Here is a 13,887-nt window from a genome sequence, read left to right on the forward strand (position 1 = left end):
TGCTAAGATCTCTCTGCCTACACTCTGGCATCCTCTCATTCCAGTCAAAGATGCCAGATGGCTCCAAGCCCAGCCCTGACCATGTCACTCTCCTCTGTTACCCTCAACAACTCCTCATTGCCCCTCTGGCTCCAGAATCAAGTCCCCAATATGGGCTGCCTTTCAGGAACTTTGGGTCTCCTCCAGTTTCTCCTAAGAACCCTGTCCACCATCCAAACTGTCCTTCTCCATAAGCACCCTGAGTCCCAGGCCCCCCCTGCATTTGCATATGCCTCTTCTTCCCCCTGGAACTCCCTTTCCTCACCGTCCCTCAGGCTGTCCACAGAGCCCAGCCCAGGCCCACAGCACCCACAGCCCAGCCTTCCCTGGATACTTCCGGCCTCTGGACCATGGGGTCCTGACAGACAGGGGCCACGCCTCCCTCAGTCCTGGCTCTCCGGTGCAGGCCCAGAGCCAGACTCAAACCAGAAATGTTTCTTGAATAAATGAGTAAGGCCGGGATCAAGCAGTGGCCTTTTTTCTTATATAGCAACACTTTTGTCCATGACAGAACTAGTCACCAGTCTGTCCTCAACACTCATCAATGGTTCTAAAAAGCAGAAGGCTTCATTTGCCTCCATCCATTGTCTTCCAACGTCATCCTCAGGGTTATTTCCCATGTGGAACGAAGCCTAAGGCAGAGTACGGCTCAGCTGGAATCAGGCCTAGGGGTGGGCTCTGCAGGGGGTTCTGGATGCAGGTGGCCTCGGTCAGGAGACCACACTTCTGCTGACAAGGAAAGAAACAGACTCGGCGAGGGAGGGGGGGTGGGGCTGCCCAAGGGTCACACACCAGCGAGTGGCAGAGATGAGCCTGAACCCAGGGCCCCGGGCTCCCAGCCTGTGTCTGTGCTGCCTCCAATGCAGGACCTGCTGTGGCGGAGGGGATGGGACACCGGGGAGGAGGACCCCGGGGTTCTCCTTTCAGTCATCCCTTGTCCTTCCAGCTCATCACTCTGAGAACAAACCCAGATGCAGCAACCCAGAACAGGCGATTCCAGTTCACTCAGAATCAGAAGAAGGAAGATTCAAAAACGTCCACCTCAGTCACCAGCGTGAACCAAGCAAGCACATCCCGCCTAGAGGGCCTGCAGTCTGAAAACCATCGCCTGCGAATGAAGATCACAGAGGTACCTCCCTCAGCACCGGCAGCCAGGGCCCCAGCCTCCCGGTCTCGCGACCTCTGCCCCAGAGTAGGGCCTCTCGGGGCTGCCGCTCCTGACCTCGCCCCCTCTGGACACCCCCTTGCATCAGGCTGCGCAGTCCCAGGTGCTGGAGTTACGGCCACCAGAACCAGGGGGGGCATAAACTAGACATAGGCAGTTTGTCAGAATCCCCTGGCCCAGGCTCATGGAGTCCAGCAGTGCCCCCATTCAAGGCATCCTCAGAAAGAAAGGAGTTCTTAGAGATTTGTGAGCTCCCAGATTATAGGAGCTTCCTAAGTGTGTGGGGACCACCCCCCTTAATTTGTCACTCTCCAAACCCAGTAACCACCCTCATTTATATGAGGTACAGCGAGACAGGAAGGGGTGAAGAGAAATTTTTCAGACAGGAGAGTTTGCTGTAGCAGACCTCACTGTTGTCCTGAGGGTCCTTAACTGGTCCTTCAGTATTCCAGAGAGGCCACAACTAGAATCCTTTGTGCCCAAGCCGGACCTCAAATTCTGGATTTTCTATACCTGGGAGGGGAGACCAAATTACCTTCCCCTTCTGCACACGTCTCTTTGGGTCCATGTGTATGACTGGCCCATGGTCTGCGGGCTGTGTGTTTCATAGAGAACTTCTCATTCAATGAGTGGAACAGGGAAGAAATAAGGGCGAGTGTGTTGGTCAGGATACTTGCTAAGTTGCTGTAACAGAGACCCCAAAATGAAGCGACCCAAAGAAAATATTTCTCGGTCACATAATGGTCGTGAGGAGATTGGCCCAGGTTGGCAGGAAGCTCTGCCTCCATGGCCTTGGCTGGATGAGGTTTGTTCACTCTTCCTGTCCGCCATTCCCCAAGGCATATTCCTCACCAGCACAGTTAAAATCGAGTGGAAGGCAGGTCCTGTCCTCAGTCGCAGGAAGGGAAGAGGAAGTCCACACAAGGGATAAGCAAGTGATACAAAAATTTGTACAACGTTGGTTCTGCTCCAGTTGCCTTGGCAAGAACTTACATGATCACACTTAGACACAGGGGACGCTGGGAAATGTAGTCTCTAGCTGGACATTCGTGAGGAAGAAGGGAGACATAGGGTTGTCCGAGGAGATATGGGATGCCCAGTTAAATTTGAATTTCAGACAACCAATGGTATTTTTAGTATAAGGATGGCCCATACAATAGTTGGGATATACTTACAGTAAAAAAAAAAAAATGATTCATTCTTACCTGGAAATCAAATGTGACTGGGCATTCTGTATTTGCCTTTGCTAGATCTAGTAGCCTTTTGGGGGGCTCACCTTAGTCTGTCACAAAGATCCATTACACAGTTGTCTGTGCATCGAAAGGTGACTGCTTTAGAAGGGATAGCCCATTTGCCACCAGAGCAAAGTAGGAAAGGATTCTGCCCCTCAAAGCCCATTGCTGGTTCTGTGTTACTATCAGATCTCCCTGTGCCTGGAACTACCATATCTTGACATTTGACTTTTACTGGCACACTCCAGCAATAGAGTTCACCCACTTCAGGAAACGTGAAACCAAAGCCACCGTCAAAAGCCCTAAAATGTTGGGTTGTTTTTCCTGGAATCGAATCACAATCTGGCTTCCTTTGATCCTAGCCCTGCTGTTTGAGTCACGCAGAAGAAGGTATCTCTCTCCTTCTCCCCAGGAAAATGTATTTAAAAATTAATGGGCGTGCTCTTGACATCAGGACAACACTTTACTGTTTATAACTTTCTCTCCCTTATACTATAGTAAGATGCCTGCTGCCTTCCCCAGCTACCACCCCACAACACACACACACACACACACACACACACACACACACACACACACACCAGGCTTCTCAAGGGCTGAACTGCCCCAGGGCTTGCATCTGATTTTCCTATAACCTGAAAGCCCCTGCAGTCCATCCTCTGGAGGAACCCCTACTGGCCTGACCTTCTGTGTCAGTGTGAGACCCACAGCTAACCAACCCATAGATCTGCCCTCCCCTACAGGGGTCTTGCTAGGTACCAATAACAATAATTATAGTAATATCATTGTAGTAGCATGCTACCCTTATTATGTGTCAAGGACTGGGCTAAACTTTAAATGCATCATCTGATTTAATCTCCACAATAACCACAAGAGGTAGCTACTGTTATTACCCCATTCTACAGATGAAGGAGTTGAGACTTAGTTCTCACAAGCCAGTACACAGGCAGTAAAGGGCAGCTCTGAGTTTGCCCCCAGGCCTGTCCACCTTCAGAGCCTGTGCTCTGACACTCTCCTGCCCTGCGTCCCTGGGCTTGCCCAGCTGCTCCATCATGATGGGCACAAGCCTACACTGAACACATGGTTGCAAAGCCCATTCCCCCTCCCTCCCCATCACAGTTTCGCCTGCAGCAACAGCCCTCAGGGGCCCTCCGCATCTCTTCCCCAGCATGCAACGCGTCTCTGGCTCTCAGTGCCCTCCTGAGGGCAGCCTGAGGCCCAGTCCCACGACCCTGTGAGCCGGGGAAGGGACTGGGCCAGGGGCTGTGACTCAGCTAGAACCTTTGTCTTCTAGCTGGATAAAGACTTGGAAGAGGTCACGATGCAGCTGCAAGACACCCCAGAAAAGACCACCTACATCAAACAGAACCACTACCAAGAACTCAACGACATCCTCAACCTTGGGAACTTCACTGAGAGCACAGGTAGGAGGGGACGGGGCCCCTGGAATGTGGGGACCTGGGTATCAGACACCAGCTGTCCACCTTCCACTTTACAGATGAAGAAACTGAGGCTCAGAGAAGGGGTGAGGCTGATGTGAAGCCACACGGGCAGAGTGGCAGCCTCTGGAACCCACAGCTCAGTGTCCAGCCTAGAGCGGGGGCTTCTGTTTCTCAGTCTCTTGGGTTCCAGTGGCACACGTACATGACATGGCCAGCATTCACAGTGTTCTGACTGGCGGCACGTTGTTCCTAATGAATAGTTTGCCTTACTTCTCCCAGCGACGTTTCGGTTTCGGATGTGCCGTCTCAATGTATAGGAAAGGAATGGTCAGTAAGATCTGACCTGACACTCAATCTCCCCAACCACTTGGGAAATGCAAGCCAAAATAACACAATGCAGTCTTTACCTACATTTCAGCAACATTTCCAAAGATCACCAGTGCTGTTAAGAGTGTGTGGAAATAGGCATTCTCCTGCAATGTTTTGGAAGTCAGTCTGGCACATCCAAATGTTAGATGCTAAACCTCCTGATTAACAAGACCACTAGCAAGATCTTGCCCCTGGGAAGTACTCCCACGTGGGCAAAGATGTATACACATGATGTTCATCCCAACATTATTTGTAGGTGAGAAACACTGGAATTAACTTAAATGTTTATCGTTTAGGGTGGTTTCGTTAGTGATGATACAACTAAACAAGGCACATAATACAACTATTAGAAAGTGGGGCGAATCTATTTGTGCAAATATGGAGAGATCCCCAAGTGAAAATAGCAAGATGAAGGCCAGCATTATGGTACACATAAATGCACACACACACGCACGTGTGCGCGCGTGTGTGTTAAGTGCATTTTTAAAAAGGTTTGGGAGAACAAACACTGAATTAACAGTCTCCACCTGTGTGAAGGGAACAGTATGTGCATAGTGAGAAAGGATTCTTCTTACATTTCATTTAATATACTTCTCTATTGTTTGCATCTTGTCATTAGCATTGATTCACTAATTTGCTATAAAATTATTTTTTAAATCAATGAAAAATCTTTACTTTCTTTTTTGTTTTTGTTATAGTTTCCTTTATTATTACATAAGTAATAGCATTCTTATTGTAAAATCAAATTATAAAATTTTTACTATATAAGATGTTGATTACAAAAAAAGTTTAAATTGAGATTAGTAACAAGTAAATTGAAAGAATAAAACTTACTGGGGCACCGGGGTGGCTCAGTTGGTTGCACATCTGGCTTCAGCTCAGGTCATGGTCTCACAGTTCATGAGTTTGAGCCCCACGTTGGGCTCTGTGCTAACAAACAGCTCAGAGCCTGGAGCCTGCTTCAGATTCTGTATCTCTCTCTCTCTCTCTCTCTCCCCCTCTCCTGCTCATGCTCTGCCTCTCTCTGTCTCTCAAAAATAAATAAATGTTAAAAAAGTTTTTTTAAAAGAATAAAAATTACTCATAGTAATTTTTGTATCTGGAAAAGTGGGCATTTCAAATTAATGAAAGGAAAGGAATTATTCAATAAATTTAATTGGGACAAGTGGATAGCCATCTGGAAAGGAGTAAAGTTAAATCCCTACCTCACACCTTACATATAAAAGATTTAAATGTAAAAAGTGAAACCATGAAAGAACTAAAAGAAACCATAGGAAAAATTTTTTTAATAATCTCAGATAGGGGAAGGCCTTTCTCAGTTTGAGGCAAAACCCAGAAACCACAAAAGAAAAAGTTGATAAACTTAACTACAAAAAAAATTTTTTTAACAACACAAAAAGCATAAGTAACCAAAAATTCAAACAACTAAGCCAAAAAATATTGTAACTCAAGTAATGAGCTTATTGTCTTATATATAAAGAGAAATTTTATATACTTTATATAAAGTATATATAATTATATGCAAATTAATAAGAAAAAGACCAACAACACAAAACAAAATGGGCAAAGACAGTTCTCACAGAAGGAAGTGCAAGAGATTCATATGCTTATGAAAAGATTCTCAATCTCACTTCTTATTAAAAGAATGCAAATGACATCTTTAGTGAGATACCATTTTCACCAGTAAGACTGGCAAAGAGATTAAAAAGTTGCAGAGAGTCTGAGGAAACAGTCGAGGAAATGGGCATTCTCAAACATGGCTGGTCAAAATAGAAATTGATCTGATCCAGTGGTTCCACTTTTGGAATTTACCCTAAGAATGTGCAGTCAACTGTCATTATTCATGGGGATTATGTTTGATAAAGCTGCTGTGAACCATGAATTAATTGGTGAACACTGAACCATTGCTCCCCGGGGAAATAGGTCCCCAAGGTTAGGTTCCTGCAAGGCTCTCTCAGGTTGGCATTTTGGCCAACCAATCAGTACATAATTTTGTTATATATGTGTTTCTGTTTGAAGACCTTTTATTTAATATATATTGTTGATTCATTAACATTGACCTCCTGGTAAGCAGCACTAGAACGCATGTCTGAATGAAGATCATCTAACCCGCGGATTTTCTCCATCAGACACATCACAGCCTTCTTGTGCGTAGGCATGCATTCTAGTGCTGTCGACCATAAGGTCGGGGTTCATGTTCCAACACGGTGTGTGTCAGCAAATGACTGCGAAAGCATTACAGGTATTGGTTTGGGGTTACAAATTACTTTTAGTGAGTAGGCGAGTTCGCAAATACAGAATCCATGAATAAGGAGGATCCACTGCACTCACGTGGGGCAAAATGACATTCACTGAGTTTGCTCACTGTAGACAAACAAAACAAAAACCAGTGCTCCTCCAGATCCCTCAAGTTGGGGACCCAGGTCTTTATGTTTTATATTTCTTTAAACCTCCCTGGGTCGTTCTGAAGCAGAGGGCTGAAAGCATCCATATCATCACATTTGTGGCTTCACAGTATTTCTTTGAATGGAGACCCCATACATACATGAGTATATAACTAATCCATTTTAACTGGAAAAATTCAGATTAGTTCCAACTTTTTTATATTATAAACAATGCTGACTTGAACATCCTGTGTATAACTGCACACATAACCTTCATCATTTCCTTCAGATAACTCCCAGAAGTAAAAATTCTGAGTAAAAGATATGCACGATTTTTAGTGTTCGATGCTTAGTGCCCCCCAGAAAGATTATGCCAATTTACAGTCCCACCAGCAGTTTACTCTTCCCAATCTTTGGCAATCTTATGGATATATATTTTCCCTTGGAGGGTTTTTTTTCCTTTGTTATTATATCCCTAGGCACCAGTGAAAAAGGACTTTACATTAAAAACTCTCATTTCCAAGTTAGGTTGCCTCCATTGGTTGACTTGATTTCCCCCCTTTTTTCTTGGAGAAAGGAAATCCCCCAAGACACCATTTCTATCCCTGGATGGAAGCTTCTAGGCTCACTGCCCTGGTCCTGGAAGAGCTACTGCAGAAACCACAGCTCTGGAAGGATAATGGGCTCTTTGCTATTCTCTCTCCTTGGGCACCATCCTAAAAAGCTTGCATTTTTTAAAATTTGTTTAACATTTATTTATTTTTGAGAGAGAGAGAGAGAGAGAGAGAGCGTGCATGAGCAGGGAAGAGGCAGAAAGGGGGAGACACAGAATCTGAAGCAGGCTCCAGGCACAGAGCCCAACACGGGGCTCAAACATACAAACCGTGAGATCATGACTTGAGCCGAAGTCAAAAGCTTAATCGACTGAGCCACCCAGGCGCCCGAAAGATTGCATTTCTTAAAAAATGAAGTTAACAGAATGTGTTGTGATACTGTTGTTTTACATTCAGATGGGGGAAAGGCCATTTTAAAAAATCACCTCGATCAAAATCCCCAGCTACAGTGGAACACAACAGAGGCCTCGCGAACATGCAAAGATCCTATAGAAGATATAAACTCCCCAGAACAGTAAGTACTTTCTCCCTGAGAACTATTGTGGAAGAGTACATTACTCCTGCACAGCAATCTCAGTCTGCACCACATTTTCTCATGCATCATTTTATTTGAACTCCACAGCAATCCCATGATGCAGGTCAAATTACAATGCTCATTTTACAGATGAGAAAACATATTCAGAAAGGGGAGGTGACTTGTGAAAGCTCACCCAGTTTCTAAGTGCAGGAGATAGGATTTGAACCCGGGTCTGTCCACCATCAAACCTGCTGTAGCACACTGCCTTTGTTATGTATAAAACTTAACCTTGCTAAATGCACTGACTCCACAAGTGTTTACCGAGATCTACTGTGTGTCAGACATAGAAATGAAGAAAACGGACAAAAATCCCTTCCTTTGTGGAATTTATGTTCTATCTGGTGACAAAATAACTTCATATAAAAAGCAAAGTCATAGGTGCTTTGGAGGAAAATAAAGTAGGGAAAGAGGTTGAGGGTCATAATCTTACAGAGAGCCATCAGGGAAGATTCAGTGAGCTGACATGTAAGCAAAGACCTACCTGGACATTTCCATCAGTTTTTTCCCACTGGCCGTTGTTAGTTCTTCCTTGCTTACAGCAGCTTGGAAGCAGAGATTAGAAATGTCAGCACTGAAATGTGGTCCCTGGGAAGTGACAACCAGCAAAGACAGCCAAATCACCAAGTGTAGTGTAACTCGAGGACATTTCGTTCTAGAGACAATAGCCTCTCAACCCAGTTAGCTCCAAGGCCTGACTGGCTAACACTCCAGAATAATTCCTGATGATTATATGGCAGTCATCAGTGGTTTACTTGTTAGTTCCCTCCACTAGAGTGTAAGCACCTTGGGGATAAGGTATGAGTCCCTCCCATGTCCCTTGGACTGAATGCAGGTTCTGGCACTGAGTAGGTTTTCAGCACGTGTCTGTTGAGTGAATGCCAGTGTAAACAGGATCCCACCAGATAGCAAAATGCGATGGCTCTGAGAGGCACAGACAGATGCCCACCTTGCCCAGGCAGACAGCCCTTCCCAGGTGCCCGGGGAGGACACCATTTTCCCATGTCACAGTTGATTCCTCAGCTCCCCTTTTCCTGGTCTTTGTCAGCACCCTCTTGCCTTAAGGAATAGATCGTAGCTCAGGTTACAGAGGTTCAACTTGAATTTCAAAAGGAGATCTCCAATACACTGGCCTCATGAGCACCTGTGAAGGGTCCTTGGTAGAGCTCTCCAATGAACAAGTCCTTTGGGAGTGTGGGGACAGCACTGCCTCTGTCCCCATCCGTCTCAGGAGCCCATCGGTGCCACACATGCACACTAGGGGCACGTCTGTTGGGATGAGGTGGCCCCACATGAGTTGATTTGCCTCCCTCACAAAGCACTGTGGTTTCCCAGAAGCAGGAGACCCATCTTCCCCAGTTCTGGCTTTGTTTCCACGAGCAAGTTACAGAAACCCTGTCCACTTCCCTCGTCGTTATAATGGGAATAGCAATACTTCTACCTACTGGGTTTCTGTGAAGATCTGGGGGGTGGGGGGCTCTCACCCTGAGCAGTCAGGCACTGAGGACACAAGGAGGCCTGAGGATACCAAGAATTCAGCTTCCCAGGTACCAGGGGGAACCGCACAAGACGCGGTTAAGGTGACTTACTGCCCGGGGTAGACTCTGATGAGAAGCGGGCCAGGAGAGAGTGGCAGTGAGAAGGGAGTCAGAAGGCTGTTGCCTTTCCCCTGCTGCCAGCAGTCACACACCACCCCTGGCTCCCAGGGGTCTTCTGGCTGTGCTTCTGGAAATTTACCCAGAATTCTGGGAGCTCAGGGGAAGAAGGAGCTTGCTCAGAAGACTTTAAACTGGATATTGAAGGGAAAACAGTTCGTCACAGCAGGAGGTGGAGAAAGTATTCCAGGCTGGGGAAAGAGCATGTGCAGAGGCAAGGAAGCGTGGCCATAAGCAGTGTTTTAGGGGAAAGTAGACGCCAGAGGGTTGGGTTTGGGTGGAGAGAGGGTAGAAGTTTCACCTGGAGAATTAGGCAAGAGACAGATCTTAGGCAGCCCTGAATGTCCTCCCCCCGGTTGGAAGGATGACACTAGTCGCCAAAGAAGCTGAAAGAGCAGGAAGGAACCTATCAGAATCAGCCCAGCAAGAAGGGCTGCTGTCCTGAACAAGGCAGGGGCAGAGGAGCCAATGAGGAAGGACAGAGCAGCGAGAAGCCTTTCGGTCCATTTGGAGGCTTGCGAAAGTGAGAACTGTCTGTGTCAGCAGCAAAGCCCGTGAGATGAGCGAACCTTGTTCTTAGGAATCACCGCACACTCAGGAAGGCTGCATCTCCCTTTGCTCACTATCTCCCCGGTTCTTCCCAGGGCAGTCGTTGGCAGGTGTAGGCCTGCACCACATACCTGCTAGATGGGTGAATGGTTAGCTGATGGGACAGGCAGATCTTGGATTCATGAGAACTGTTCTCCTACCATCAGCTTCTTAGCCAAAGTGAGTCCACGGAACATTCTGGTGAGCAGCCAGATAGCCTTGACTGAAACTCCTCTCTCCCTTCTTCTCTCTCTCTCCTTTCTCCTCTCTCTCTCACTCTCTCTCTCCCTCCCTCCCTCTCCCTGCCGCAGCATCCAGCGCCGGCTGTCCCTCCAGCTCCCCATCCTCCACCACGCCTACCTCCCGTCCATTGGAGGCGTGGACGCCAGCTGCGTCAGCCCCTGCGTCAGCCCCACCGCCAGCCCCCGCCACAGACATGTGCCACCCTCCTTCCGAGTTATGGTCTCGGGCCTGTAAGGGTGGGAGGCCTGGGGCCGGGGCCTCCCCCATGACAGAACCACACAGAGCAGAGGCTACAGGAACACTGTCAGCTCTGGCTGCGGAGAAGCTGGGCGCCACGGCTGGCCTTGTGGGACTGCTCGATGGCACTCAGGTGGACGGGACGGGGGCACTTGGCACCTGACCTCGCGCCTTATTTGTGAAGTTTTTATTCTTTCACAAAGAAGAGGAATGGAAATGACTTCTTCCTTGATGTCTGCAAAGAAGGAGGAGCTGGGATATTTGAAACTTTGCAAAAAAAAAAAAAAAAAATCCTAGACAAGGAGAGAATCACTTGAACTCCAGCTAGAAGTCACCGAGTGTCCCTGAGCAGCCTTGAGAAGAGGCGAGGAGGGGCTTCCAGAGAAACCGTCTCTGCCTCTGCACACACATCCCTGGCTGTGGCACCCCAGGCCAGCCCTTCTCCCCTCTGGGGAAGGAGGTGGGCAGGGCAGCCGGGTCCCCAGCTGCCAGTCCAGCCAATCCCAGCCTTCCTGGAACAGGGAGTCCGCAGGTGGCCCGAAGGCTGGGGTACGGGAGCAGGCTGACCCGTATGCCTCCCGGTGGGACCTTACTCTCTGGTAAATGCCACACATTAACACAATAACACCCGTTCCGGGACCGTGGGGATTTAGGGCACGTCACTGCAGACCTGCTCTGCACCATTCAGCGACAGTCGGTCATGCACCCACCACGTTGGCCATGTCCTTGTGTTTGTATCAGGTGTTCCAGTAATCAGGGGGACTACCCGAGCTAATCATGGAATGTCTGTTCCCAGCAAACACGCTAAAGAAAGACTGTGCACTTTAACCTCTCATCAGGGCCCAAGGGCTGCCTGGGGTTGGTTTTTTTCCACTGACTTTGTTTCTGACCAAAGTGAATTGGGCATTCTGCTAGAAGACATCCCTGTAGTCGTAGGGAGAGAGTTGCTAGCTGAGGGCTCCCCTTGGCTTCCCGAAGGTGGCCTTGCATTTGGACAGGCCAGGAGCTCCGCCCGTGGGAGTCCTGGGGGTGACCTGTCAGCACACTAGTCCTCTTCATAAGATCATTCTTCCCTTTCAATCGAACCCCAGAGGGCACCAGCCTGGGAGTCAGACAGACCTGGGCTCAAGTCCTCACTCCATGGCTGACTCCCTCCATGGCCTTGGGAAAGTCACTAGTGTCTCTCTGAGCCTCAGTTTCCCCTCCCCAACAAATTGGGGTTGAAATAACAACACCCATCCTGCCTACCTCACAGGGTCACTCTGAGGATCAAAACTTGATCTCCTCCAGGAAAGCTTCGTACCAAATGGTGAAGCAGCCCTGACCCATGAGGTATCAGGATGACCACAACCTTTGGCCCTCACGACCACCAGGGGTTTGGCCCAGAGGAGCTCCCAGCATAGCCCCTCTACCAGGATAACTTGGTGGAGAGAGGCTCCCGACGACTTTTGTGACATTCCTAGACAGGTTCATTCTTTGCTAAAGAAAGACCTGAATGACAGCGTCCAGGATATCTGCACAACTGAGCGGTCGCTCACTCCCTAAAGAAACCTAATGGCAGCTTCAACAGGCAGGCAATAATCTCTTCCCAGACCACTGAAGTCAGGAGTATACTGCTGTCACCACCAGACTTTGACAAAAGGGCCCACAGGAATCCTACCATCGCCAACATTTCAAAACACCCTCTTTCACGTAGCATAATAGCTTTCCCCTCCCCTTCCCCAGAGAGAGGTTATGGAGGTACTGTAGCTTTTAGGGAAAAAAAAAAAAATGTCAACACATCACAGGTCAATTTGAAGTCATTGTCTGTTTAGGCACTAAAAATCGGTGTTGTCACTCACTGTGTATTACCAGTATTTACTTGCTTTCTTGATTTCACCAAAACCAGATTTAATTTAAAGGACCACATTAATTTTTCAAAGGGAAGGAGACGATTCATTGTACATAATGTATACACACACACACACACACACACACACACACACACACAAATATACCTGTAGAAATATTATTCCAGCATAGCAGGAAAAAAAAGAAACAAAAGTATTGGACAGTCGGAGGTGAGTGTGTGCGTCCGTAACCCGTTGTGACCCCTGAACGTGCACAGTCTTCTAGGTTAACCCACAAAGTACATTTTCTGTCTTAATGATACTGTAGGTTCACCCATTTTTTTTAATTTCCCTGCAAATAACAAGACCCACAGAAGTGACCCTAGCTATTTAACGGTTCTGTTCTTTTATATGCAGCAAATACACCGTACATTTCTGAAGAGGCTTCAGCCTGAAGGCATTTTCCAATGACGTTAGTGCACAAACGCTTTAAATTAGACTGGAACTGCCAGAATCAAATGTAAATGAGGAATTTCTCGTACCCCTATTGCATGGTATCAATTTTTAATAAATTGTTGCAAATTTGTTTTTATGAATAAAAGGGAAAAAAAACCCACTGTGATCTTTAATGTCTACTCATCCCCAAATGGGGGTCAGATCTGGTCATATTTCTCTGCTGGCAAACTCAGAGGACAGTTCAGGTTGCCTCCTCAGCCACCTTCTGCGGAGAGTAATGGAACAGCCCTGCCACCGTGTGCCCCCAGCTGCTGGATCCGAGGGTGGGAACCTGACCTGAGCGGGGCCAGTATGCCCAGTCCCCAGGATATCTCCATGTAGAGAGATTTAGCCATGAAAGAGAAACACGAAGCCAGCATGGAAAGAAACAGGATCAAGAGATGGGTCTCGATGGCGTCTGAGTAGCTGGTCCGCTGTTCCCGAAAGCCGGCACCACGCTAGGAAGGATTCTCAGTTCTCCAAACAAAACACCCTTTTGCCGAAGTTAGTTCAAGTTCTGTTCCCATCTGTTGCAACCAAAAAGTCCCTATGTAACCTAGAAGCCTTGCTGCTGCCCTAGCCATAACTGCCCCTCCAGGCCTGACAGCCTGTGCTTTGGAACCCATTCTCCTTCCATCCTCATCACCTGCCTCCCCACTTAAAGAATGCACTTCCTGCACTATGCTGGGCCCTCAGCCTACAGCCCCACCTCAGATCCCACCATCCTTCAACGTCCCATCCAAAACACCCTCCTAGATCCCTCGATGTGAGATCCTCTCTTCCTATTTTCTGTGTTCAGGACGCTCTCCCCCTCTCACGGCACTGGGTACGTGCTCATGCTGGCCCCTCCTCCCGACCCCAGACCATGAGCTCCCTGAGGATGGGAGTCACATTGGCTTCCTCGATGTCCCACCCAGCGTCAGGCCCTCCCATTGGCTCAGAACAATCTTCCATGAGACTTTTGCAGAATTAGACGTTTGGGCTGAGGCATGGTGACTGGGTCTGGAAGACAGAGCAGAGG

General features: G+C 47.9%; 1 protein-coding gene across 1 annotated transcript in view; it reads left to right on the plus strand.

Moving 5' to 3' along the window:
• The window catches only part of GABBR2 (gamma-aminobutyric acid type B receptor subunit 2), a 351,797-nt gene extending 338,830 nt beyond the window's left edge, over window positions 1-12,967 (plus strand). Inside the window, exons 16-19 of the mRNA XM_047831454.1 lie at window positions 986-1,168; window positions 3,731-3,860; window positions 7,642-7,759; window positions 10,374-12,967. Of these exons, the coding sequence (XP_047687410.1) occupies window positions 986-1,168; window positions 3,731-3,860; window positions 7,642-7,759; window positions 10,374-10,539 (597 nt within the window). The 3' untranslated portion in view covers window positions 10,540-12,967. The remainder of the gene's footprint in view (window positions 1-985; window positions 1,169-3,730; window positions 3,861-7,641; window positions 7,760-10,373) is intronic.
• The last annotated feature ends 920 nt before the right edge of the window (window positions 12,968-13,887 follow it).

The sequence above is a fragment of the Prionailurus viverrinus genome, chromosome D4, assembly GCF_022837055.1.
Source record: "Prionailurus viverrinus isolate Anna chromosome D4, UM_Priviv_1.0, whole genome shotgun sequence".
NCBI classification, from domain to species: domain Eukaryota; kingdom Metazoa; phylum Chordata; class Mammalia; order Carnivora; family Felidae; genus Prionailurus; species Prionailurus viverrinus.